The sequence below is a fragment of the Apostichopus japonicus genome, chromosome 10 (assembly GCF_037975245.1).
Source record: "Apostichopus japonicus isolate 1M-3 chromosome 10, ASM3797524v1, whole genome shotgun sequence".
In the NCBI taxonomy this organism is placed as follows: domain Eukaryota; kingdom Metazoa; phylum Echinodermata; class Holothuroidea; order Aspidochirotida; family Stichopodidae; genus Apostichopus; species Apostichopus japonicus.
The window spans coordinates 9224631-9250548 of record NC_092570.1 but is presented as its reverse complement, the minus strand read 5'-3'; the positions used below and the strand labels follow the sequence as shown (position 1 = coordinate 9250548).

At 37.5% G+C, this 25918-nt stretch overlaps 1 protein-coding gene across 1 annotated transcript; it reads left to right on the top strand.

Annotated features, from left to right (window-relative positions):
* Positions 1–1173: 1173 nt before the first annotated feature.
* LOC139975468 (integrator complex subunit 6-A-like) lies at positions 1174–25918 on the top strand. Its single transcript, XM_071983467.1, has 16 exons — positions 1174–1506; positions 1668–1745; positions 2813–2962; positions 3838–3927; positions 4297–4495; positions 8480–8608; positions 9991–10098; positions 11656–11846; positions 13337–13489; positions 14880–15110; positions 16082–16275; positions 16561–16826; positions 17586–17734; positions 18289–18484; positions 18794–19111; positions 19843–25918. The coding sequence occupies exons 1-16, from the start codon at positions 1396–1398 to the stop codon at positions 20127–20129; spliced, it is 2850 nt and encodes a 949-aa protein (XP_071839568.1). The 5' UTR covers positions 1174–1395; the 3' UTR covers positions 20130–25918.

The window sequence follows — 25918 nt, the reverse complement described above, 5'->3', positions numbered from 1 at the left end:
ACATATTGTACGCTAAGAGCTATATGATACGTTCGCAATTGTATATCATTTGTGCTTTTGGTGGCAAGTTTCAATAATGAAAAAAAAGTTTATCTTTTACATGAAAATACGAATATAATCATATGACTATTTGAAGTTTCCTCACTCAGGATTCTCCTAGTTAGCAATTATTTAATTACCCATGTTACTCAGGGGAGACTTCTATCCCAAGTAGGGTTGTCAGTTATTTGGGCCCGTTTCAGTAATTAAAAGGTGATTTTCACTTAGCCTATAAGGGACAACTGAAGTAATTTACAACTTGAAAAAGTGTCACACTGGCTGCCAGCGTCCACTTCAATTTGTAGTTAATTGTAGATGACGTACACTAAACTGGACATAAACCCTGTCTTTATTTAATGCTGACTAAACTTGTCTAAAATGGCAACTGGACATAAAAACCCACTGCAGGGGAGTGGATTGTACCTGTTTCATATCAGGGCGCTGCCATTTAAATGACAGGCGTGTAGCCAACATGGTCATATTTATATAGGCCTACCACGTACTGATTGATATATGTTGCATAAGCATAAATTTTGCAAACTTCTAGCACGGATGACGAAACCCTTTCGTAAAAAATGACGAACAATGACCACATCACAGCGGTGGGTACACTCTCTAGAATTAAGGGACCATTACAGCACGGTTAAGTTCAGGAACGAATTATTATTACACATACACAATTCTTGTTACAAACATACATCGCCGCTTTAAGAATTCGACTTATTCAAATGTTTTGATGGGATCCGTTTCAGTCCAAAATTATAAAATATCCGTGTTTATAGATGCCCCATCTTTCAACTTCACTTTGTGAAAATTTTAGCATGCCTTGTTACCTTGATCGAATATAGTCAACTTAAAAGGAATCATAAGAATTCACTTGAAAAGTTATTTAGTGCAAATCTTCCCAGCAAAATGCGGACCTCAGCTGTCTAATTTTTCAACTCAAATTTTCGGCACACTGGAAACAAAAATGCATTTTCTATTGAGGTAAACTTTTCCGCAGTCGCACGTACTACACTACACAGGGTGGCTTTACAGAAAGATGCAAATTAGAGCAAGAAATCAACATGTAAGATTAGCCAATCGTGTGGAGGCCTTGTTTGAGTCACGTGACACAATGTGTCTGACAATCGAGTACGAGTACGCAAGGAAGATCAGTTGTGTGTAACCAACGTACATATACGTACGTATAGGCCTAACACGACTGTGTATACAATGTAGCTGCTTAATTTGGCAGCCTATCGCTGTGACACGGTGGGAAGCTAGTGGAGTAATTACGCAGGATTATTTGGGATAATCAGGACACAAATTCGGTCAAAATTTACACTGTGGTTAGCTGTGATTGTAGGAATCAAAATGCCAGTACTCGTGTTCCTTTTGGACACGAGTGCTTCTATGAATCAAAGGACGTATTTGGGTACTTCTGCTTTGGACTTGGCCAAAGGCGCCGTAGAGACCTTCCTAAAGGTAAGAGTTGGGACCTAGGCTAAGTTACTGATAGCTGGTGATATAATTACTGTTCCCATTCGATCACGATTATGACAATCGCCCAGTAATGTCGAATGTCTGGCAAAGCTTGTGCAAGCAAGGGTTTACAGGTACAAAAACTGTTCTTTCATTGTTTTCAGCTCAGAGCGAGAGAACCTGCAAGCCGAGGAGACCGATACATGCTTGTCAGCTGTGACGATCCACCAGCGACCGTGAAGGTTCGTTTCTCGCTTTATAGATGCCACAATTCCTTCAAATTTTATCTCAATAAGTAGAAAACAGCCACTCACAAGTTACATAATTTTGTCCTGAAAATTTATAGCAAAACAACACAATCTGACATAATTCGTAGAGAGCAACTATTCTTCCGGCAGAACGGAGGACATTTTGCTGCCTTCTGATAACTAGGTATAGGATTGGTCGAGATCTGCGACGTCACATAGTTGGTGGGGTCATAGTGTGAAATTTGAATATTAATCAATGTGATTTAAATATGTAGGACCTTTTTACATCAACTTTTTATTTATAGCCTTACATGTTTATTTATACGATGGTACAGTGTATCACCTTTCTTGATATTTATCTACCAATTTACAGTATTTGCGTAGGCTAGTTGCAAACAAAGAAAAACAAAACTTGTTGAGCTTACAGTCTAGCCTATAGGCATATCTTACAGATAGGCAATAGTTTGCCAATTTTCATGCTACCATCTGCTTCTAATTTAAGTATGTCTAATGTCCTTACTAGATCATTGGTCATTTGTAAATGGAACTTTTTTGCATTAAAATTGGCATATTTGTTAGGTCAGACAGGTTGAGTTTTTTTATATTGCATCTAATTCCAAGCTTGTGCAGATCTTACACGCAATTCAAGTATATAATAGAAACATGTGCTTGCGGTGCTCATTCATATTGGCTGTATTTACTAGAGTAAGGATGTTTTAAATATTAAACATTCATCCACATACATTAAATCTAAGAAGTGGCATCTGACACAAATGAAGTATGTACATTAAAATACTGTGCCAACTGTCAAATATAAGAAGACACTACCTTTTTGTTAAGTAACAAACTTTAAGAACAGAACTTAGAAGTTGGTGAAAGTTGACAGTTTACACAACAACTTCAATTTAAAAGCCACTAAAACAGAAACTCTTAGATTGAACTAATAGTGATAAAAGACATAATATTATTTTCATCTTGAAAAGGAAAAACAGAAGAAGGTTTTTTCACTTCTTTAACGATGTCTAATTTATTACATTTGTTTTCTTATCCAAAATTAACAGGCTGGCTGGAAGGAGAACCATGCAACATTTATGAATGAATTGAAGAATTTACAACCAACTGGATTGACAAGCTTAGGGTCAGCTTTAAAGCAGACCTTTGACCTTCTGAATGTAAACAGACTACATTCAGGGATTGACAATTATGGACAGGTTTGTAGAACATTATGTGGCTCAAAATTTATGCATGGTGAAATTGTTGAAGGTATCCAAGAGTATCTTCCTGGTGGTAATTTTGACCTTTCAAGTTATTCTCAGACAGTGAGGTGTGTTTAAAAGCATTGAAGACTCGCCCCAAACCGCGCGCCCCCCTCTGAAAAAGATAACTTTCTGTTGCTTGCAAGGGAAGTTTTTTTCTTGTCACTGTGTTGTGGGTGTTGACCGTAGCTGCATGCATTGGACTGTACACTAGTGTCTAATAACCGATGGTAGCAAGCTGTTTGTGTATTTTTTTGGGATCAATGGTGGTGTCTATCACTTCTGTTACACCGAAACTAGGTCAGATTACCGGCATCAGACGTTTCTTTGTGCGCAAGTCTTCATTGCCTTTAATTAGATAATTAAACACCTTGCTGAAGAATAATACTGAGAGGGGAAGCAGAAAACTCAAATCTTCATTTTCTTCCCTGTGTCTTTGACACATCAATCACCATAGTTCTGCCTAAAATATATATGCTTGTTGTTCTGGTAGGTAGATGTTTCTTGAATCTTCCTTTGTATTCTAAAGACTTGACTAGGTACATGTATAAGCTGTGATTACATACAGTAGCTACCAGTGTTTGAGACATAAGTTGTTTCTATAACATCAGATCCGATGATTATTATTTTGACTTTGAACGTAAGTGTTATTGATTGAAAGGTTTATTTCCATTTCATCTTTCATCATTGTAATAGTCACTCAATAAGATAGAGTGCTATAATATTATATTGTCACCTTAGTAACGTTTTGACACCTACAAGTACTGTGTGGCCATTGGAATATTTCAGTGATAAAAATGTAATTTATGCTCTTGATTTTACTTATGCAGGGCCGGAATCCATTTTTCTTGGAACCTGCACTGGTCATAGCTCTTACTGATGGTGACAAATTAGTCAATGCAACAGGAGTGCAAGAGGAGGTGAGTTTCCATTTGACTTGAGACAAGCTTTTTCTACTTTTTAAAACATTAAATGAGAGGTTAAAGCCAGAATAGAAATGATGTATTATGATATGTATTTAAGTTTTTCCCTAAAATCTAACATTGAGGTGAATCAGTATAGAGTAAGTATGTTTGAATGGAGAAAAGAAACATGTTATACAGATAAAGATGAATTTGCCAAAAAGGTCAGGATTTCTGGATTTTGATCTAACCCAGTAGAAACAAATTTTCATCATAGACTGTTTGAGTTATCTTCTCCAAATCAAGTATTTAAAAGCATGTAAGAATTGCTGTACTTCAGATGACAATCATGACAGGCTGCTGATTTGATATCTTCACCTCAAACAGCTCTCTTTGCCGATGGCTCATATGTTTCCTGGCAGTGAACTGACGAAGGAACCTTTCAGATGGGACCAGAGACTCTTTGCGTTGGTTCTAAGAATGGGTGGAGTACCGAGTCTAGAGATAGATAAGGACAAACCCAATGCCAGGTCCTTGGTTAATGTGGATGAGTCACCAATCAACGCAATGTGCGAAGTCACAGGAGGTATGTCATATGGCATGATAGCATATTAGAGTTTATAGTTTGGACCAGACTGGGAGGGGGTTGTGGTCAAGTGGTTAAGGCAGTGGACTTGTGATCTAAGGATTACAGGTTCACTTTATCTCCATTGCCTCTCTTCACCCAGGTGTATAAATGGGGACTTGCGAGGTGACTTGTAAATATAGTTGCGTGCAGGGACACATGGCTGTGGTGCACTGTGTTGCCCCAGGAGAGATTGTTTGAATAGTGCACACTTTGGTGTGTAGGTGTGACAAGTTACCAATGACCAGGTTTAAGTACAGCGTGGCGAGACTTTATTGTAAGTGCGCTATATAAGAACTGTTAATTATTATGATTATTCAAATATACCAACAACAAATTGCTGCCCCTGCCAGTCGCTTGCTGTATTGCCCATTAGAATCACACGCTGCCATCATGCCCCTCTGATCAATTTGCCATAGATGCCCGCATAAATTGATCTCATCCTTAAAGTTTGTTGTCAAGTTAAATCTGTTTGCAACTCTTACAAAATTTGCATCAGAAAACAGGCTGGTGTGTAGAATTTTATACAGCAACTTTGCAATGCTAAGCAAACAAAAGTACTTTTAAAGGTCAAAAGTGATGATGATATTTTTGGTTTTGCTCCGTGGCGTAGTTTTATGCTTTAACTACTCCATATAACCGTTACTGTGGTCGGAATTCTCCGGAATAAGATACATTTAATACTTTTAAAGGTCTGGAGTCAAAGGAGTCAGAGCAAGGGAAAACTTCCCTTATTTTCTGCATGCATCCATTACAACTGATGATGAATCAGTGACATAATTGAAAGTGTGCTGCAGGGTCTGCAGGCATTTTAAAAGTCAAACATGAGTAACCTATTTCCAAGGAAAGTCAGCAGAAGTATGTGTGTTTAGTTTAATTTACTTCGTTCCTCGCTTACCTGTCTCCCCACAATCATAGCACCGCCTTCAACCGTGCCTATTCTGGCCTACTGTACATTGTGGCCTACTGTACTTGCCATCCTAGATGAACTGTCATCGTAACTGATTATCTCATGCATGAACAATTTCTTCTGTGATTCTCACCCCTGCATTGTTTAGACTAATCTCCTACAGACTGCAGGAGTCTGTACTCAAATACTAGATGTATTGTTTGTGTAAAAAGGAGTGGGTGGAGAGAGGGAGTTGAATTTTCCAATTTTATACAAAGTTATTTGAATTTTTGTTTACATTTCAGTAAAGCTTAAACTTTAAGGTTACTTCCCAGTAGACAGAAAATACTGATGATGGTTCCGTAACTAATGACTGTGAAGAGCTTCTGTATCTACTTAGCAATTGTTTCTGGAGATGGTTAAAAGTTCAAACGCTGACAAATTCCCTAGATGAGGTTATTTTGCATGAGCGATAAGCAACTTGCAAGTCTAAATCTGATAAGAGTTGTATCGATATGATATCGTAGAATTTGCAAGTCTCACTACAAATTTTGTGGTAGGATTTAATTTAGACCTGGCTTTTTTGTGTTAGTTTATAGACAACACTGAATAGATGTTTTTATTAATTCACTCCTGTTGCTTGCATTAGGGGTTGGAGTGCTTTTGTTTCTGATGCATCCCATGTACCTTGAAAGAGATTTTTTCTTTGTCTGAAAAGAATTTTAATTTGAAAGTGAAAGCTAATTCTTGTTTCCAGTAGAGTAAAAGTTAATAGTAGACAAACATTTTGATTCTGTTTTGTTTTAAATCATTATATGATTTACCCTCACTATCATTCATTCAGAAATTGTGCCCTTACTAAGTTGTTTGTCGGCAGTTGGCATCAACCAGCGCTTTCATAGTCCTACTGTTACCTACCAGCATCAAGTCAGAAATTAATACAGGTCTTTAATATAAATCAAAGTGTGTACAGTTAAATGTACATCAATCCATTGTACAGTAAGACCATTGTACTTTGTGTTATAATGGATTAATAGAAGTAACAATACAAAACTCTAAAACAGCTTGCTACATAATATATGATATTTATTTGTCACCAGAAGACGTGCATCAAACAAGGAATGTCTATATATATTCAATTGGTTACCCCCCACATATCTTGGGTGTATGCTTTTAGCAACTATTTTGTAAATATAGGTCCTTTGCTGGCCTCTGAAATACAGTATATAGGACTAATGTAAACCAGTACCCAACTTAAAATAGCAAAAGTAATCCCTCTTCTCCAAAAAGGGTCATCCTTCCACTCTCAACAATTACAGACCTGTTTCTATCTTGTCATGCTTTTCCAAAAACAAAAAAATTAAATGATTGTCTACAACCAAATCTACAATTTTCTCTGGAAACAAGATATATAAACTTGATGTAAACTTGATGTAAACTTGATATATAACAAGATATATTATATCCAGGTCAATATGGCTTTCGGCCAGGGTGCTCTACGGAATTAGCTAGTCGATAAAATAACTACTGCTCTGGATTTGAAACAGTCTTGAGTTGGTATCTGCCTGGACTTATCAAAAGCATTTGACACGATTGATCACAACAGTTTCTTAAATATTAAGAAGCTTCAGCATTATGGTGTTAGAGGTAAGGGCTCAAAGTGGCTCAGTAGCTACCTCTGTAACAGGAAAAAATTTACATCTTGTAATGGTTCTTATTCTGGCTCTCACAATATCATTTGTGATGTGCCCCAAGGTTCTATTCTAGGTCCATTTACTTTTTATGACTTCATATGTAAATGATATATGTAACGTCTCAAATGTAAGTTCTAATATTATCTTTGCTACAAACGTATGACTTTGAAAAGGATGAAGGACACAATATGCAGTGAATTGCAAGTTTATCATATTATATGTTTTCTGCTGACAAAATGTCACTAAATGTGGGCAAAAACCAATTACATGATTTTAGTTACAATATAGTAGCGCATACACAAGGTAGATGATATAAAATTCCTTGGTGTCATTATTGATACAAGATTAACTTGTAAATATCATATTGACTCTACTTCCACTGAGGTCCCAAATGGAACTGGTATTCTCTGAAAGTTGAGACATTTCTTTCTGAAAAATATCCTTCCCTCTTTGTTACGTACTGTACATTAATTTTACTACATTTGACGTACTGCTTAACTTTCTGGTCTGGTCTGGGGCATACAATGTCTACCTCAACAAATTAATACTTTTGCAAAGGAACAATTTATCATGTATCACGTCATGCTAAACATGCTGAATAAGTTGTTTCTTCTCTGAAGTTGCTCAAGCTTATTGTTCTCATACATGGCAATATAGCTGAGCTTTTGCTTACTGCATTGTTGATAATCTACTCCCAGCAAATTTCACAAATTTCTTAACCTACAATTGACAAAATCCACAATTGTAACACTAGGTCAGCTGATGACCTTTACACTTCACGGTTAAGGACTAGTACTGCCAAACATTGTTTAAGGATTCACGCAAATTCTCTCTGTAACTCATTGACACAGGTTATTAAACATTATAGTTTATAGAACTGTTTCATCTTTCAGAAGAAAATTGAGAAATAGCTATGTGAGATATTACTGACTACTACCACATTTCCTTCTTTTGCAATCCTTTTGATATTTATTGTTTGCTTATGTTTTGTTCTTTCCTTTGATATATATTCTTGTCCATTCGTATTAGTTCAACTGTGTTATACGAGGAGTGCCTACTAGATAAGCCTACAATGGTTTTTAGGGCACTTCCTTTTACAATGTATGTCATCAGTTACATACTTGTTCCATATATATATGTTGTGATGAAACAAACAACTGAAAATGAAAAACATTAATATTGCAAAATTTGTTGAGAAATATAAACTACAGCACTACATTAAAAATTGAATTCTTTAATAGTAAAAATCCATTAACCTTTACAGTATGGTTGTCAAAAAGGGTTCAGTAGTTCATAATAAATCGTAAACACAATTCTTTTTCTTTTTTTCTCTCTCTCTCTCTCTCTCTTTCCCTTGTTAAGGTCGTTCATACACTGTCAATTCTCTAAAGACACTTAACCAGTGCTTGGAGTCGTTAGCACAGAAAGTCCAAAGTGGAGTCGTGGTCAACTTTGAGAAGTACGGATCTGATCCAACTCCTACCGAGAACAGTGAGTCCATGAATTATGAGCTAATGTTTTATGTTTCTATATTAAGTCATAATTGGCATAAATGTCATATAATGTCAGTTGATACTAATGAAAAATTCAGTTTTGGCAGGGAAATATTGAGGTTGGGAAAAGCAAAGTCCATGCGTGCTGACTCAAGTGGTTTAAATAGGCTAGAGAGGGAGTATATAACAAAGAATTATCACACATGTCTAACGGATAGACGTTGGTTCGATGACTGGGCGTAATGGGATCCTGTTTTGGACACCCCGTTTGAGTAATCTGAGATGATGTTTGCTTGTAATAATGATAGAGTTACTGTAGCTATGACAAGATTGTTAACATAAAAAAAACAAAGGCTTCGTCCCCACAACTTTAGTAGTATATAGTTCGTTGACTAACTTCATTTCAATCAGTTAACATGCAAACTTTACAGTACCACAAGGCAATGGACAAAGAAGGCTTTTTGGTTCCTTGCTGAAAGCAAAGGAATCTTTGAAGTCAGGTCGGCGTGTGTGTATGTGTATGACACTTTAGTTTGTATGCACGATACCTCAACATGGGAATGATTGATCAATGCCATACTTGGTGGATGCGTGGGTGGTCCATAATGAGTTGATGAACCCTATAGGTTTTGGTGCTCATATCATGAATATATATGAGGTCAGGGTCAAACGTTAAAATCCTCAAATTGCAATAACTTGGCAACCACAAGTTGGAGTTTCTTCAAACTTGGTATGGTGATATTGGTAGACCACCTATACATGCTGATTTGTCTTGCACTTGATATCATATTGATGAGGAGGTGGGGCTTTTGTTATTTTTGTAACAGAAGTTTGTATGCATAATAACTACACAAGGGAATGTGTGTTTCAATTGATAACGTGTGTATTTATGAGGAGGTGTGGCTCTATTTTATTGGTATTTATTTTATTGGTATTTATTTTATTGGTATTTATTTTATTGGTATTTATGAGGAGGTGTGGCTTTATTTTATTTTTGTGGCTTTATTATTGCATTATTTAGGTGGTAACAAGTTTGTATGATTAATAACTTCAGAAGGCAATTATTGATCTTGCTTCATTATTACATACTTGGAGTGTTTCCTGTTAAACAAATCAATGAGCAGCAGCAAGGAACCATGAAATGTTTTCATTCTAGTTTGTACAAGGTATTGGATGGTTTTGTGTGTGTGTAAGGGGGAAGGATGTGGCTAAGATTAGAAATTTCTCCTTGACTATTCTCTGTGGTTGCTCACCTGTTTGATATCATTACTAAACAATTTGTCAAATAGTATTACACTTGGTATATATATATATATATATATTGTGGTAGTAGTTGTGGTTTATTTGGACAATATTTCCCCCTTTTCTCTCTTCTTATAGGTAAAATTAGTGGTAGAAAATCTCCAATTGCTATGGAAACAGAAACAACAACCAATGGTTTTCTCCACGGGAGCAATGTCTTAAATGGCACAAAGAAGACGGACTCTGGTATGTTTTCAAGTAGCTTCAATATGTAATATTCCATTTGGAAGAGGGCCAACAGAATGGTGCTAGTCCAAAAAGGGGACAGCAAATTGCAACAATTGCTTTGATCTCTTTTTATTTTTGTTGCTAAAGAATAGTGCTAATATGTTTTCCAAAAAATTGACAATGGCCCAAGCACTGGGGAAGTAAAAGACATGAAACTAGCAGTGTGTTCCATTAAGTGTTATTGCAATAGTGATACAGTAGTTTATATATATATCATTATGACTTATTGCTTCTTATTTGGATTAGCAAAGTAGCCTGGATGCTGAGTTTTGAATTGTGATCGTGCATTGTCTCAAAATAATCGCGAGCAAATATTTCCAGCAAAGGAGAAACTTTAATCATCAGTGATTACTAATTATTAATGCATAGACATACACAATGCTCAACTTACACAGGTGTGACAGGCTTGAAAATAGCCCTCTGTATGGTCTTTTGTTGGAAGATCTGAATATGTGATGATTACAAGTTAGTGGAATGTAATAACACAGCCTGATTCATGCATGAAATAGAAGAGGCTTTTAAACAGGTTCAAAGAACTATTCCAACTCATTCTACTTGACATCTAAATTATGCATTTTCATCGAATTATGTACAACTGTCTGCAGATGGCAGCACACTTAAAGGAAGCAAAACCAACATCGTCAAAACCATTTTGTGTTATGTGTAATGTAAAGATAGAAAAGAGACCCAGCATAGTCCTTGTGAACCCTTGAAAACACAAACTTGGTCAAAGATCGCCCTGGTGTCTGAGAAACCATTTTGACTCTGGAGCATGTCATTATTATTATTATTACACCGGTGCTTATATAGCGCAAAATCCCAGGGTTCAATGCGCTTAACAAAACATATACAAAATAAAAAAATACAATTGAATACACTTAACCATAGGTTTGTTTGAAATAAAACTTTAACGCTGATTTGTAAGTGCTGATAGAGTAAAGGACTTTGTGTTTCTGATGGTAACTTGTTCCACAACAACGGTGCGACATGGCTTGTTCTTCTTTTAAGTGCGACTTGGCTTAATAATTACAACAGGTGTATGACAAACTGTTTGCAGCATTTGTACTTCAGCTTTAAGCAGTATATTAAGCAGTTTGCTAACAATCTGTTCATCCTTTAAGACGTGTAAAAGTAAGTTGGTCTGACGTTTCGATCCTAGCAGGATCTTCTTCAAAGGCTAAATGACAAGTAACAGTAACAGAAGGGACAAAAAAATGCACAGAATACAGACAGGTTAATGAGCATGGTGAACATAAAGAGATATATATAAGGGGATTAGTAGACAAGGGATGGAGAGAAGAAAGAAAGAAACCAACAGGGAAGAGGAGAGGTAGGGGAAGAGGAGAGGAGGTAGCATTTCTATTATCTTTAAGATAATAGAAATGCTAGATGGTAGTCTAGCAAGCAGCTGTAAATATGTATGTTTCTGTGTTCTCAACAGTGAAGGCTTATAAAAAATGTTGCAAGCGTTTAAATGTAAATTTACAAATCAAAGTCTTCGTTTTGACTCTCCAGACAATGACAAGCTGTCGATACCCAACAACCTTAGGATGAACACTGCCTCTCCGGTTCCTCCAGCACAGGACACAAGTTGGCACAGCTGTAGACGGTTAATCTACGTCCGACCAAATTCCAAAACAGGCTTACCGGTCGGCCATTGGCCGGTACCAGAGTCTTTCTGGCCTGATATTAATGCTCCAACATTGGTAAGTGACGTGTACATAATGAATAGTTAGAGGAAAAGAGTTGTGTGGGTTGTTGACTAGCAAAATAGTTCAGAGTTTTTCTTGTTCTTCTTCTACTTAATCATTCATTTATTTATACCTTATTAATTCAGTTTTAATGAAATGTTTAATGCCAAAGATTCTGCGATCAATCAAAAAGAAAGAAAGAAAAAAAAATCAATATTTGAATGTATAAGTTAACAATGGCAAAACGGTACAACAATAGGAGTAAATAGCAAAACTTGATGCAATGCAAAGAGCAATATAATAGCAAAAATGAACATCTATATCTACAAGGGATACTCAGTACAATATGTATGTATGTATGTATGTATGTATGTATGTATGTATGTATGTATGTATGTATGTATGTATGTATGTATGTATGTATGTATGTATGTATGTATGTATGTATGTATGTATGCATGTATGTATGTACGTATTTTAGATCCTCCTGCAAGCAGAAACTTGCGAAGAAGCCATCATTGGCTTATCAAAGCCGCAAGCTGACAGAATTCAGTCTCTTAGATTCATATTTTAGTCCATGATTATGGATTGTCAATTGTCAGCAACTCTGTAAGTGGACGACAGATATTAATCTTAGAGTGACTTGAACTAGGGACGTTATGATTGAAAGGCCCTGGTGTTAATCACTGAGCTATATGGATTTAACCACTGTAATTTAACCACAGATTTAACCACGGCCTTAACCACTGAGAATATGAATATGCAGTTAATTAAATGTGTTAGATGTTAGTACAGTGAGAAACCTGACAGTCCCTCTTGCAAAGTGTCCCCATTTATGCACCAACAAATGCCTAAGTTGCTGGGAGCAATTTGCTTTGTGTGTTATTGTAAATGTTATACCTTTTCCACAAAATTTCACACTTGGGAAAAATGATACAATGGTAGAGCTTAAGTTTGTAAGTTTTGCAACAAAAAGTCTCTTCAAAACACATATAGAGTGTCCAAAAACTTTCATCAATTTTGTTCTCATTAATGATTATTTGAAATGGCACAGTTCTCCAATGAGATCTTGATTTTGGCAAATTTTGATACTGAAACCTCAAAACATTCATTTCATTGGTTTGATCAGTAGTCTCATTTGGTTCAAATAAAAACCAACAAAACTGTGGGGGGGGGGGGTGGGGGGAGGAGGAATGTTTGGAACTTTTCATTCTGCTTCTTTGCATCCATAGAGATTTGTAATCTGAAATAGTCTGTAGGGGACCAAATTGTGCATACTCGATTGGAAACATTAAAGCCAAGCTGAAATAATGTTTGTCGATGGAGGAATTGTTTATGATATCTTCTTTTGATCAATTCTAACTTTATTCTGAATAACAGTCTATAAGTTTGGCAAACCTTAGCTGCAGAATTGGCAGTGTCATCTAAAAGGCTACATTAAAGCCAAGACTCCTCGCTAGTTGTGTATCTATCAAAGTGTGTTTAAACACTACATTTTTTTGCAGCCACCAAGAGATTCGCAGCCGATTCTAAGATTTACGTGTTCGGACAACGAACCCCTGGTACTTGACAACTTACCGTTTGATAAGTACGAGCTGGAGCCTTCACCTTTGACACAATACATCTTGGAGAGAAGAAACCCAAATGTCGGTTGGCAGGTGAGCTTAGATTCGTCTGCTTGTTAAAACTATCAGGAAATTCACGATCGAACGAGATGTTTTGTCATATTTTGTGACAACACAAGCTCCTCCCTGCTACATTGGAAATGTTCTCATGAAGCAGAGAGAAGATGATACCTAAACAAATTAATTTGCACCAGTCGGCTCCTCCTTGGCAATAGACAAAAGCTTGAAAATTTAGCTCCCCCAATCTAGCAGACACACAGAGCACTTTGTGGTGTTGTTCAGTAGTCTGAGAGGGTGTTACCATTTGGTTTGCATGTATATCTGACTTTGTTTAGTTAGTGTGAAAAGAAGTGGCAGTTGTGGATTAAAACTCCAACAACAGGTCCACTCACAGACACAAGAGATGTGCCCACTTGCAAGGAAAACAGATATAGTTCACATCGCTGAGTGAAAACTCAATCTCTGTGACCTGTTCGTTACTCTAACGTTCGTAGCTACGGTTGTTGTTTTTTAGTCGATATATTTAGATTAGATAAATCGTTCATTACTCCAGAATACAGTAGGTGGTTTTTGTTGTCATCATGGCAACTGATCTTTTCATAATCTTCTTTTTTGGATTCCTCTTGGAAATGGGAAAGAAACGTGGCTGTTGACTGAACTGTCATATGTTGTCTGAATTCAGACTTCATTGACATGCAAATCCTTATGGATTTATACATGATACAGAATAACAAAGACATTTTCAACTCATTTACCATTTACAGTGATGTCATCCTCTATCCTCCTGCTGGATAATTTTCACATAATTCTGGGTTTTTTTTAGTCTTTTATTGTAATATTTCTCAAGTTCATGAATTTTGTATCTAATGATTCAGTGTGTCAGAAAGCTACTGTACATATTTGTGAATCCCATTGTGCATGACCTATCTCTGTGAAACCAGATAATTTATTCCGTATCCTGTTCATCAAATTTTAAAAATTCATCATATTCAGGATTAAATATGCAGACAGGATGTGATTTTCACATATGCCTTTATAAAGCTGTGATCGTTCCTGTAATGCAGCAAACCATGTGAAGTAGTTTGGTCTTGCGCAACAAAAATGTAAAATTAAAAATAACGCTAAAGCTACTGAATTATTCATGCATGTATTTATCACGCACTATTTCTAGCTCCTTAGGAGCAATGATATGAAGCACTTATAAAAGAATTATCTATATATCTATCTATATAAGCAAGAAATATGAAAATCCTGAAAAAAAAAAAATAGTTTCATCAGCTGTGACAATGATGAGTTAATTTTTCCGAATACAATCTTATATACAAATAGAGGTACTTCTCCTTGGAAATCATTTTTTATGGAGTTTGAAAATGTTGGCTTTCTCTTCACTCCCTACTGATTTTCTGGTTTGGTTTCTCCGCAGGTCTACGTCGGTAGCAGTGGCAAAACAGGCAACGACCTAGGCCATGCGTTTGGTTACTTAAAGGCCAGCTCCAATCTTAGTTGTGTCAACTTGGTCATTATGCCTTACAATTATCCAGTACTCTTACCGCTTCTAGACGACCTCTTTAAGGTGCATAAGTTAAAACCCAGTATTAAGTGGAGGCAGGCATTCGATAATTATCTCAGGGACGTACCAAATTATTATGCAGGGGTGAGTCTACACTTTATTCCATGATTCTTTTATGTGTTCCTCTTGTACTCTTACATGACTTGTATGGTGTGGAAGGAAGGAGCATTCCTTGTTAAACACAGTAAGGATAGAATGAGGGTGTGAGGCTATAAATTAGAAGATTTCAGAGGGGGTGGGAGGGGGGGTGTGCGGGGATATCTCTCATTTTTGGGGTGGGTGTATTGTTATAACTTTCCATGCCAAACAATTGCATTGTTTGTATATTACTCTGCCTTATCTATCCTGATTTTAATTTCTTATCTGTCTTCACTTTTGAAGTTCAGGCATGGGATTTTGAATGGAGGGAAGAGACATTCATTTTAATTAACCTGAATGTTCAAAGGAGAAGGATTAACAATGAGAGTGTACAGCAATGCACCAGGGGAAATAAACTTCATATGTTAAGCTCACCGAGCATGGACACAAATTGTGGACACATGTCTTGGGGCAGTTCCGGGAAAGGTGGTACAAGTGGCTTCCTGAGAATTATTTTGCAGTAGAAAATTAGCCGCAAAGATATGATTTTTTCTCATAACAAGGTACACAAAAGACAATTTGTTAGCAGGCTTGTCACACAGATTCCCTGCATTTTTAAAATATTTTCTTATGCTCAAGGATATCTACTGCTACCCCCCTCCTCCCCCCCACTCCCCCTTAGGAATACTGGATCTGCAAAGATGGACTTTTGCCCATGTATCTACATGATTGATAAATATTGTTATTTACAAGTGGATATCATGTCAGTGCCTTATTATGTAATCCAAAATCAAAAGTTGGGAACCTATACGAGGATTACAAACCATAAACAACTTTATCATCATCTTCCTCCCATGCCCCATGTCTGGTAGGGTCTTGGGCTGGATACATCCATCTTCTATCGTCATAATATAATTTCCCGTGTGCATACGTTCTAACTATGTTGTGTTCCATTACTCCCCCTCCCAACCATACAGCCTCTCAGAGTAGCATTGAGGAGGATGGGTGCACCAAACTTAATCCCAGACGGGATGGAGAATTGCCTTAGTTACAGCGTGGTGACGTATCTGAAGAAGTTGAAACAACAGTCCAAAGTAGAAGCAGAAAGAATGGCTGCCACCATCTCTAAGAGGCCAAAAGCTGTGGAGCTGGGAATTAGAGTTCAACCCAGGTAAGGAGAAGATTGGTTTTCTTTTCGTTTCCTCCCCTCTTTTAGAAAGTATAGACAGATACTCTTACAGGGCAGTGAAGCATTAATTGCTTGTATGCTTTATTTTGGCCCCAACCCCCCCCCTCCCTCTCCACCCCTAGCCTCCATACAATACTGCCTGCTGAACTACACATGTTTTCACCCATTTCAGACAGAACTTTGCATGAACCCTCTGTCACCTTTAAAAGGCTTTCTGTAAAGATTTCAATTTTTGAGGTATTACCTCTTGTTATTTTTTCTGTGTAGGTCGCAGATGCCTTCGTTAGCTGCCAGAAAGGACTTTCAACATTTACTACAAGCAATCACGGGAGAGACGGTGACGGTACGAGCCGATAACAGCGTGACAGAATTCCCGGGTTTCATGCTGAGGTTGAGCGAGAAGGACATCAAGCCGCAGATGTTCAGGAATGCGTTTGACATCCCACGTGCAGAACTCCTCGATCAAGTGCAGAGGATGCGAACCAATTTCCTGCAGTTACCATCTTCAAAGTCTGGAAGGCTAATGAATGAAGGTTCGTTTTTTATCGCCATTTTGGTTTCGATGATAATCGTAACCTTTGCATTCATGATGGCGTAGGTGTGTATGTGTGTGCGTGGGTGTGTGTGTGAGTGAGTGCATTTGTGACGCCCAGCTTGTAAACACAATATCTCAAAAAGAATGTTGAAATTTAATCTTTGGTTAAAATTCCAAATTTTATCGGAATTTTTTCAGAGAATAGTCTTAGATGCTGTTTGTCTGTTAACCTGAGAATAACATATTCAGATGCATTCTTGGATAGTCATCAATTTCTACACAAAACTGCCCAAAAGATTCTAATGGTGTTCTTATAAATTACAAATAATACACTGGCAGTATTTCTATTTTTAAACCTGCAAAACATGCAAGCTCTAATAAATTTATTAAAATATGCTTATTTGTAGACAGACATATCTTGGTTTTGAAATGTCAAGTATAATATAGGACTCGGTCATAAGTTTTTTTCTATCTCTCTTTTTTTGGGATAAGTAGATTCGGAAAGGCAGTAATAAACGGGCATGAGCTTTTTCCGCGAATATGTGGAATATCCGTGATTTCTTTTCTACCTCGGGACAAAAACTATTATCCTAACACACTGTAGCATACGCATACTGGAGCCTATACTGCAATTTTGGCAAAGTTCCATGATTTTTTTTTTAACCCCAGGCTCATCTCTGAATAAAGAAACATTCCATCTTGCATCTCCACGAGAAATTTCTCATCTTTTTGAATTTGATTTTTCTTTCATCATCAGATAATATTCACAGTATCAGGATAGCAGAGATGGGTAACTACCAGGAATTTTTGAAAACGATTCCGAGTCCATTACGGGAAGTAGAGGAAGGCCCCTCCAGGCTGCACACATTTGGGAATCCTTTCAAATTAGCCTCTGAGAAAGATAAGGTGAGACCATTTCAGGCAGTAGTGTTTACTTTTGAATGATATGGGGGGAGGTAAACAAAGCAGGAGGAATTTGGTTTCAGGTAAAGGGGGCTTTAAACATTGACTTTTGCACCCTTTCATTACTAGGGTTTAATAATTGAATGTTGTGAGAGGGGGAGAGGGGAGGGGTTCTTTGGCAATATTTTCTTTTCAGGTTGTGAGCACTTGATAGGGTGTTAGTTATCTGTGAACAAGGAACTAGAGGTAACTTCTGTTTGTCATATTCCAGCAATTTGATCACATTGCTCTCTCTCTCTCTCTGTGGATCATCATGGCAAGCAATCGTAAAGGAAATACATCCTTGTTTGAAAGTTGACACAGGTGGTGGTATGCATGCTTAGCTGTGAATATACTCCAATTACACAAAAGTTGTCGACAGAATAGTTACTTGATCTGTAAACCCGAATACTCATTAAATTTCTGTCGTGCCATTAAAAAGGTTAATATTATAAATACTCATTTCCTTCCAAGTTTGATCTCCATTTTAAATGATGTTTGTATCTCGTCGTATGCAGAGAATGATGGTGGTGGATGAAGCAGATGTGAATGAAGCGATGACAGGGCCCGCCAAGAGAAGATCCGAGAGTCCAAAACGAAGAAATTCAAGCTCCAGTCCTCCCAGCAGACAGCCAACGTCGCCAGGAGCACAGGACAGTATCCTCAGAAAGCCTGTAGCAGAACTGAGGAAAAGCTCTCTAATCAAACAGAAAGGTGAGGTTCATAAATTGGAAAAGACAATCCTGCTCGAATTCTCTTGGACAATTTGTAAGAAAAACAAAATTCACCATATTTTCCAGCTATTCAGATATTGAGCAAATTGTCGAATCATCTCCTACTCGTGGAGATATTAGTTCGCCAAGGAAGGAAAAGACTATGGAAGTGTTATTGCAGAATGAAAAACCGTCAAAACGTGACTGTTACAGGGCAATGTTGGCCGCAACATATTGCCATCATCGATTGCCACTTCAGCTGCACGATTTTTAAATTTGTTTCCTCCGCATGTTCCTTTGCTACCTCCAGGGCAACAAACTGCTCCTCCGGAACCAAAACCACCCGAGGAAGTCGATGACTCGTTAGATGACGCTGTCCTAGTCGTGGACGAGTCAGGAGGGGAGGATGCCATGACGGTGGATAAGGCAGACTCCTTGACGTCGTCCAATCATGTAGACTCCGAGAGTTCAAAGGAGAAGAAAGGCAATAAGAAACAGTCCATCTTGGATTCTGGCAGTGGTATCAAAGGTCAAAGACACGAGCCATTAGCATACGAAAGAGGCATCAACGGGCACAACAGTGAACTTAAGAGGGCAATCGTAAAGGAAGTTAGAAGACCTGGCAATGGTAAGAGTAATTTTGCCAACAGAACAATCCGAGATCAAGGATTCTCCCTCCCTCCCTACCCCAAACCATCACTCCTTCCCCTTCACACATGTCAGGCATTATTGTGCCCCCTGCCGGGTTCTAATGCCCCCATTCTATGTGAGGTTGCTTCATTTCAAGAACCCAACATAACTCACTGTGAGGATCATACCGTACACACTGGGGTATATTTGTATGAATATCTGTACACTTTCCCACTTTTTTATCTTATTTTATGTTCTTTTTTTTTTAAATTATTCACATTGTAACTTCTTTATATGCAAATCAAGGAAAACTCAGCATCCAGCTTGGATTAAATTCTTGTTGCTTTAGGCCTGAACTGTGAAGAAGATAAAACAATAAACTTGTTGGTAAACCTCTTGGGCTCAATTTTCATCAAAAGGCTAAATGGAGCTGTTAAGCTTTTCCACAACTGTATGTGTGAAGATATGAAAAACTGAAAAATGTTAATTTGATCCCTCGCTAGCTGCATAAATGAATAGCCGGTCTACCAACCAACTCAAATGAATCGCTCAAAGCAGCATTTTTGACTTAATTTTGCTAAGTTTGGCAAATTTTTGTTGACTAATAAAACTTAATTAAGTTGCTCCTCATCATGGGAAGATCTTTTATATCTTGGAGGGACAGATACTCTTTATAAATAAATGATACTAGAATAAAATTTCTCTATGCTTTTGTACTTTCTCTCACAGATTTCACAAGGCTCTTTGCAGGATTAGAGAACATTAAAGGTGATCTGGATACCAAATACCTCTTTGTGAACGCTATCATTTACGAAGCATCTCGCTTCAAGAGGAGGGTTCTGATCAAGAAGCTGGAGCTCTTCCAAAGGCACATGATCGCCCAGGAGGAGAACAACAGCAGTAGCAGCAGCGGAGGCAGCAGTAGCAAGCAGACGAACCTGAAGAGAGCAAGGAATCATTCCGTTGACCAGAACAATCAAAACAGCCACAAAGCCAAGAAAGCGAAACCCAGGTAGGCGCGCCTCCAAGGAGGGGAAGCCTGAAACGCTGGAAGAACGATGAAAAGCCGTGGTCCACGACACCAGGCGGAAAATTGTAGTCCTTTACGAGGGGAAGGCGACACGAGGGAGAGTCGCGAGGAAGTGCTGGTCCCTGAGGAAACTTTGCAGGGTCGTTGGAATTTCATCTCGCTGGTCGAGAGGAAGAGGAATCAGGAGGAAGAATCGGACAGTTTGACAGCGATATGAGATGGTTAAGATGCTGTGTTGAGAGAGTTCATGCGAGACTGGTCATTGGGCAGACTTTTTACGATAGGTTTTGCTTGGAAAATGGAAAGTGAGCTCATGTGTAGTCGAAGAAATTGGCAGGCTTCTTTTCATGAGCTTAGCAATTACGTGAGGAAATTTATGTCATAGATAAGATAGATAAGATAAGAACGGAGGAATCTGTTTAAGAAGGTCATCTGGAGTGATGTGGTGGGTTCTTTGTTACTGTTGAAACAAGAGCAATTCTTGGCCCGAAACCTTCTTAACCCCATGCAATGACAAAATAGAAAAGAGCAAGCTTTAGGAGATGCTTGCAACCAGCGAGGCAAATGGGAAATGTTGTTGTTTCATTAATTGAGTCTGAAAGGCAGCAGTTTTGTCGATTCAACTTATGTCCCTATAGAAATGTTGAGAAATGCAAGAGATGTGTAGACAAAAACATGTTGTGATTGAAATTTTGGCATCAAGTATATGAATCAACTAGTCAAACTTTGAAACAGAATTAAAAATTGGTAACCCCCCCCCAAAAAAAAATAAGCCTGTGCCAAAAAAGGCCATTTCCAAGAGTAACAAGCTGGGCTGAAATGGTTACCTTATGAAGTTCTTGTAGACGCTCTCACAGCAATTCTGCAATCGTCTTTGTGGGGTATTGAATTGAGTCAAAATCGAAGGGTGCAACAACTGTGATTGACTGCCGATGGTTATTTGCAACCCATACCAAAGTTGGTGATGATTCTGCTATCGGCTGTCTGCTGTTTGTGGGCTACAGTTTCTTTACTAGAAATGACAACCTAATTATTCACAGACTAATGACTGTACTCAGAAAGCGTGATGTTGGTTTGGGTGGTTTATAAGTGGCTAGTTGAGTTTCTTCTGGACTCATATCATTATAAAATGAGAATAAGAAAATGAAAATGAGTGACGTAGTTTATAGTGGAGAGCTTACCTTCATGCTCAGCATAACAGAAAGAAATCAAAGAAGGCAAAATGTGTTGCTGGAAGAAATGATTATACCATTAGAACTTTTACTATGGGGGGGGGGGGGGAGTGTTAGGTGGTGGTGACGAGAACATACAGGACAGATATAACCATTCACATGGTAAGGTATGTAAAGTTCACGATTTAAATCTCCTCGTTGAGAGAGACATCGATATAATTGCTAATTAAATCTGCATCAGTATGGCTCTAACATGTGATGTGATTGTGTAAGGCCTTTCTCAGCTACAAAGTGATTCTCTGTCTGGGGTGGGGGGGGGGGAGATGAAAACCTGAGCAGTCCTCTGCTTATCCAGGGGTCATTAACATCACCTCTGTCCATCCCTCCTTCCACCTCAAATCATCACGTTCTTTCGACCATTAATATTAGTATCAGTTTATTTAAGCAATCCAGATTGGTGTTAACTTTGCACTGCTGCACATCAGCATACCTTGGTAGGGTAAGGGAATGAAAGTTGGGGCCTCCAGCATCAATCGAGGGAAGCCAATTTTACGTAAGAAGTTTATGGTTCTGTAGTAAACTTAATATGGTAGTTAATGATTCTGTTCTGATCACCTATCCACATTTAACATTTTCATAATTGAAACAAAACTGACAATCTTCAGTTCTATTTTGCATGCTTTATGTAGGAAATGTGCAATTCTTAATTATCAAACATTCATTAGTAAGGAGGTTGTTGTTTATTTGCAATTCTCAGAGAAATGCAGAAACTTCATAAAATTTTCTATGTTGACACTCAGCAAAAGGGGAAAGGTTAAGATGTATAGTGTGGTGTGGCCGATGCATGACAGAGAGCGGTATTTGTGGGAAGGAGGATAGCAGGGGGATATATGCCAAGGGCCCCCCCCACACCCCAGGTCTTATTAATCTATGGTTAAGGTCTATTAAGTTTTATGCTACTGAACAATGTTCCCCCACCCAAATTCTAGTATTCTTACAAATTTCTCTGAAATTGTTGTATGATAATATTTTAAATATGGCAGCCTCTACAGACTGATAAAACTCTTTTCTTGTTGTTTGATGTTGAATAAAATACTTTATTAAGAAACAATTAGTCTTTACGACACAAACAGTTTTTTTAATTGATTTTTTTTTTATAGTGTCCATACTTCAATAAACGACAGTTGTTTGGTACACAGAATCACATGCAACGTGCAGTGTTCTGAAGTTTCAAACATAAAAAATCTAATGAGCAGATGGCTTTGAGTGAGGGGGTGGGGGGGGGGTGTGGGAGGAGGAGTTGGATAAGGCTTGAATATTTGGAAATCTTAGAAACATCCAAACACATGTTATGAGTACAAGTTTTGTGGAGGGTTTTTTGTTAATGATTTCATATCCTGGGGAATTTTTCAACTTGACTGGGAAAGTTTAGCACGTAGGCAATTAAAATAGCCAGCTATGCAAAAGCACTGCAAATGGGAAAGCAACCATTGTTGATCTCAAAGGAGAGGAAAAGATGTTTCCATTGATTTGCATGCTTTGTGGGATGTGTACTTTTACTTAATATAAAAGCAAAAGGGCAATTTTGGAGCAGAGTTATACCTGAATGTGAAAAGCTTATAGAAGAATGTACTAACTCAGTGATATATCACAACCCACTAATGTCATCCTCAACATTGTTTTGAAGGAGTATTCCAAATATTTTCTTGAATTTAGAGACTGTCGGATCAGAGGTACTAATTATAGCCACACCCTTTAAAGTACTGCATATCATTACTAAGGTTGTCAAGTTGACCAGAAGTCATCCTTGTGAACCTTTTGTAACAAAATAAGATATCGGGTGTGATTCTTTTCAACAAAGAAGTTGAAAGTTTGGTTTACTTAAAGCAGCTGGTTGCCCTCGTACCCTTATTCCAAATATTCATCCGTTTCTTGGGCGTCGCTGACAGAACATATATATCCTGTTAATCGAAAAAGGCCAAAGAAAACCGGTAGTAAGCCCCTTCAACTGTAGTTAGCCCTTCAAACTTGAAGCAAAAAGGGTTTTTGACCCTATGGTTTTGTGAAAAGTACATTGGACTAGTTATCTATGCAATGGAATTGTGGTAGGGTCAATCTGCTAAGGTTTGTTGGAAAGAATGGTAGAATTCCTCTTGAATTTTAGATGTCTGTTGTTTCATAATTACAATACACGTATAAGAACAGTTTGTGTTGAAGTTTTTTTCAGATGGGGGAGAAATGCAAATGCTATTTTAACACAGCTTGAATTCATGGAAATTCTCTGTTTTGCTGTGTGTGGGTGGGTGTGTGTGTTTGCGACCGATTGTCATCTCGTCTGCAGCAAAATAAGGAGATTTAGGGTTGTGTGTATAACATAGATCAAGGCAATAAGAACTGCTCTCCTAAACTCCCAGATTCAGATATAGAAAGCAGAAGGAGAGTTGCATAGTAAATATAAACTTCATACAAGCAACATAGCATCCAAAGATGACATCCCAAAGATGACATCCAACACCCCATTTGTCATTTAATACCAATTTTGCAATATATTATATAAAATATTACCTGAAGCCATAAGAATGATTTTGTCTTTTCAAAAAGAGGGTTGTGTTGTTCCTGGTGTGGGGGGAGGGGGGTGGCTGACCTAATAAGTAGTCCAGCTTCTGAATGTTTAAGGGGTGATTGCTCAAAAAACAAAAAAGTTTGATAGAAATGTTACCTTCGATGACAGCAGAAGTGCTTAAACCTGTTACAATATCACAAAATTTAAGTTTGAGCACGGAGTCATCCTTGAGCATTTCAGCCGCATCCATGGCAGATGTAGATCTCTCAAATGTTGCTCACTCCAAGGAATTTTTCCATCTTTCCAGCATCAATTCCTTTCAACCTACTGACACTACTTTGCCAAAAATCAAAGCCTAGGTTACATTCAATATATATTTGAATTGGTAAGATGGTTGGTTATGCATAATAATCTCTTCTAGTTGTTTAGCTTGTTTGATGCACAAAAAAAGAATCTTGCAAAAGATTTGTTATAGAATTGATTGTTTGGTTTCATCATAAATCTCTAAATAATAATTCAATTTAATGTAACTTCATGGGTCAGTTGAATCTATAGATACAAATAAATACTAATAAAATGAACAATCCTTGAAAACATGTAGCAAGGTTACTACCTTTGGGTGTAGGCCTTTGTCATTGATTGTTTTTAAATTCTAAGAATTTCATGTTCAATTCGAAAATTGCACATTTTTTGAATAATGTCAATTATGTGAAATGGGTTTTTGAATCGCACAAAATGTGCAACATTTGATCCACCAATTGTAAGAATAAAATGATGAAATACAAATTTGAAGGAGTAAATTTACCTTATGTAATAGTTCATTTTAACTGACTAACTTTTATTTCTTGCATTGTGTGTGTTTAAGGTCATAAGTACTGTCCCATAATTTGCTAGAAAGTCAGTAATGATAAAAAACAAATAATGGTTAATCATGTTCAAACTTTAATGACAATTTTTCTACCATTCTCAAAACAATTTTTCAGATAGTCCATTGTCTAAGTTAAAGGGGACACAAATCCAACCATTATATTTGGCTTATATGAAAGAAATCTTTGTGAAGAAAAGGTTCCCCCCTCCCCCTAACAGCTATGAAAATATCTTGTTCTGGTTTCTATATGCAAGTTTGATATCGTGTTGTTGATGTCACATTAAGGCTTCATTAAGTCTTTAACCTTGAGTGTGAAGGAACATGGAATCATGTTTTCCTTATAATGATGGTTAAGTTTGTGTCTCCTTTTATATTCTTCCTCAGTGTCTGGGACATAGTAGAGGATGACATTTTAGTAGAAAGGACTTTTGAAAAAGGTTAAGTACTTTTTTACAGGCTAAAAATGGGGGCTATAAATTAAAGTGTATTGGTTAATGACCTTTCAGTGGGTTTATTGTTCTGTCAGCTTCGTACTATGACAAATGACAGCTGTAAAATAGTGGTAACAAGTCTTATATGCTGCCAGCAGAAAAAAAGGGGGGAAAAATCTTTGCAAACTGCACCTTGATTGCTTGTTCATTTTACCCATTTTCTTTCGAAGGAGCTGGACAAAGAGAGTTGTCCAGGATGCAGGGGCAGTAAGAGGTATCTTAGAAACTTAGACTTTTCAGAGGGAATGGGAGTAAAACTAGTAAACTAGGACTAGCAAAACTTTGCTCTGGCAGATAGGATGAGCGGCCAATGAGGCGATTGTTTGTGAAGTGCATGTTCACGTATGTCGCATTTCTTGAGTGTGGGGCCTTAACGAATTCGAGGCGAGAAAGCGGGTTTAGGAGTACTTTCCCCCACACCATTCGATTTGAGGAGGGGAATTAGCAGTCTCAAATTCTCTGTTGAAAATGTAAACCGTGTAAGTGTCGATGTAGCCACTTTCCACCCAAAAAAAATGATCGTAATCAAATCACTATTTTATGAATATTTATAAGTTATTGAAATAGCAAAATCGTATTCATAATTGGTGGTTAGAAAATGATTGTGTTCTATCACTGAAGGATGTTCTGAAATCTGAAATTAAAAAAACGAGTTTGAGAAATATATTGACACGAAGTTCA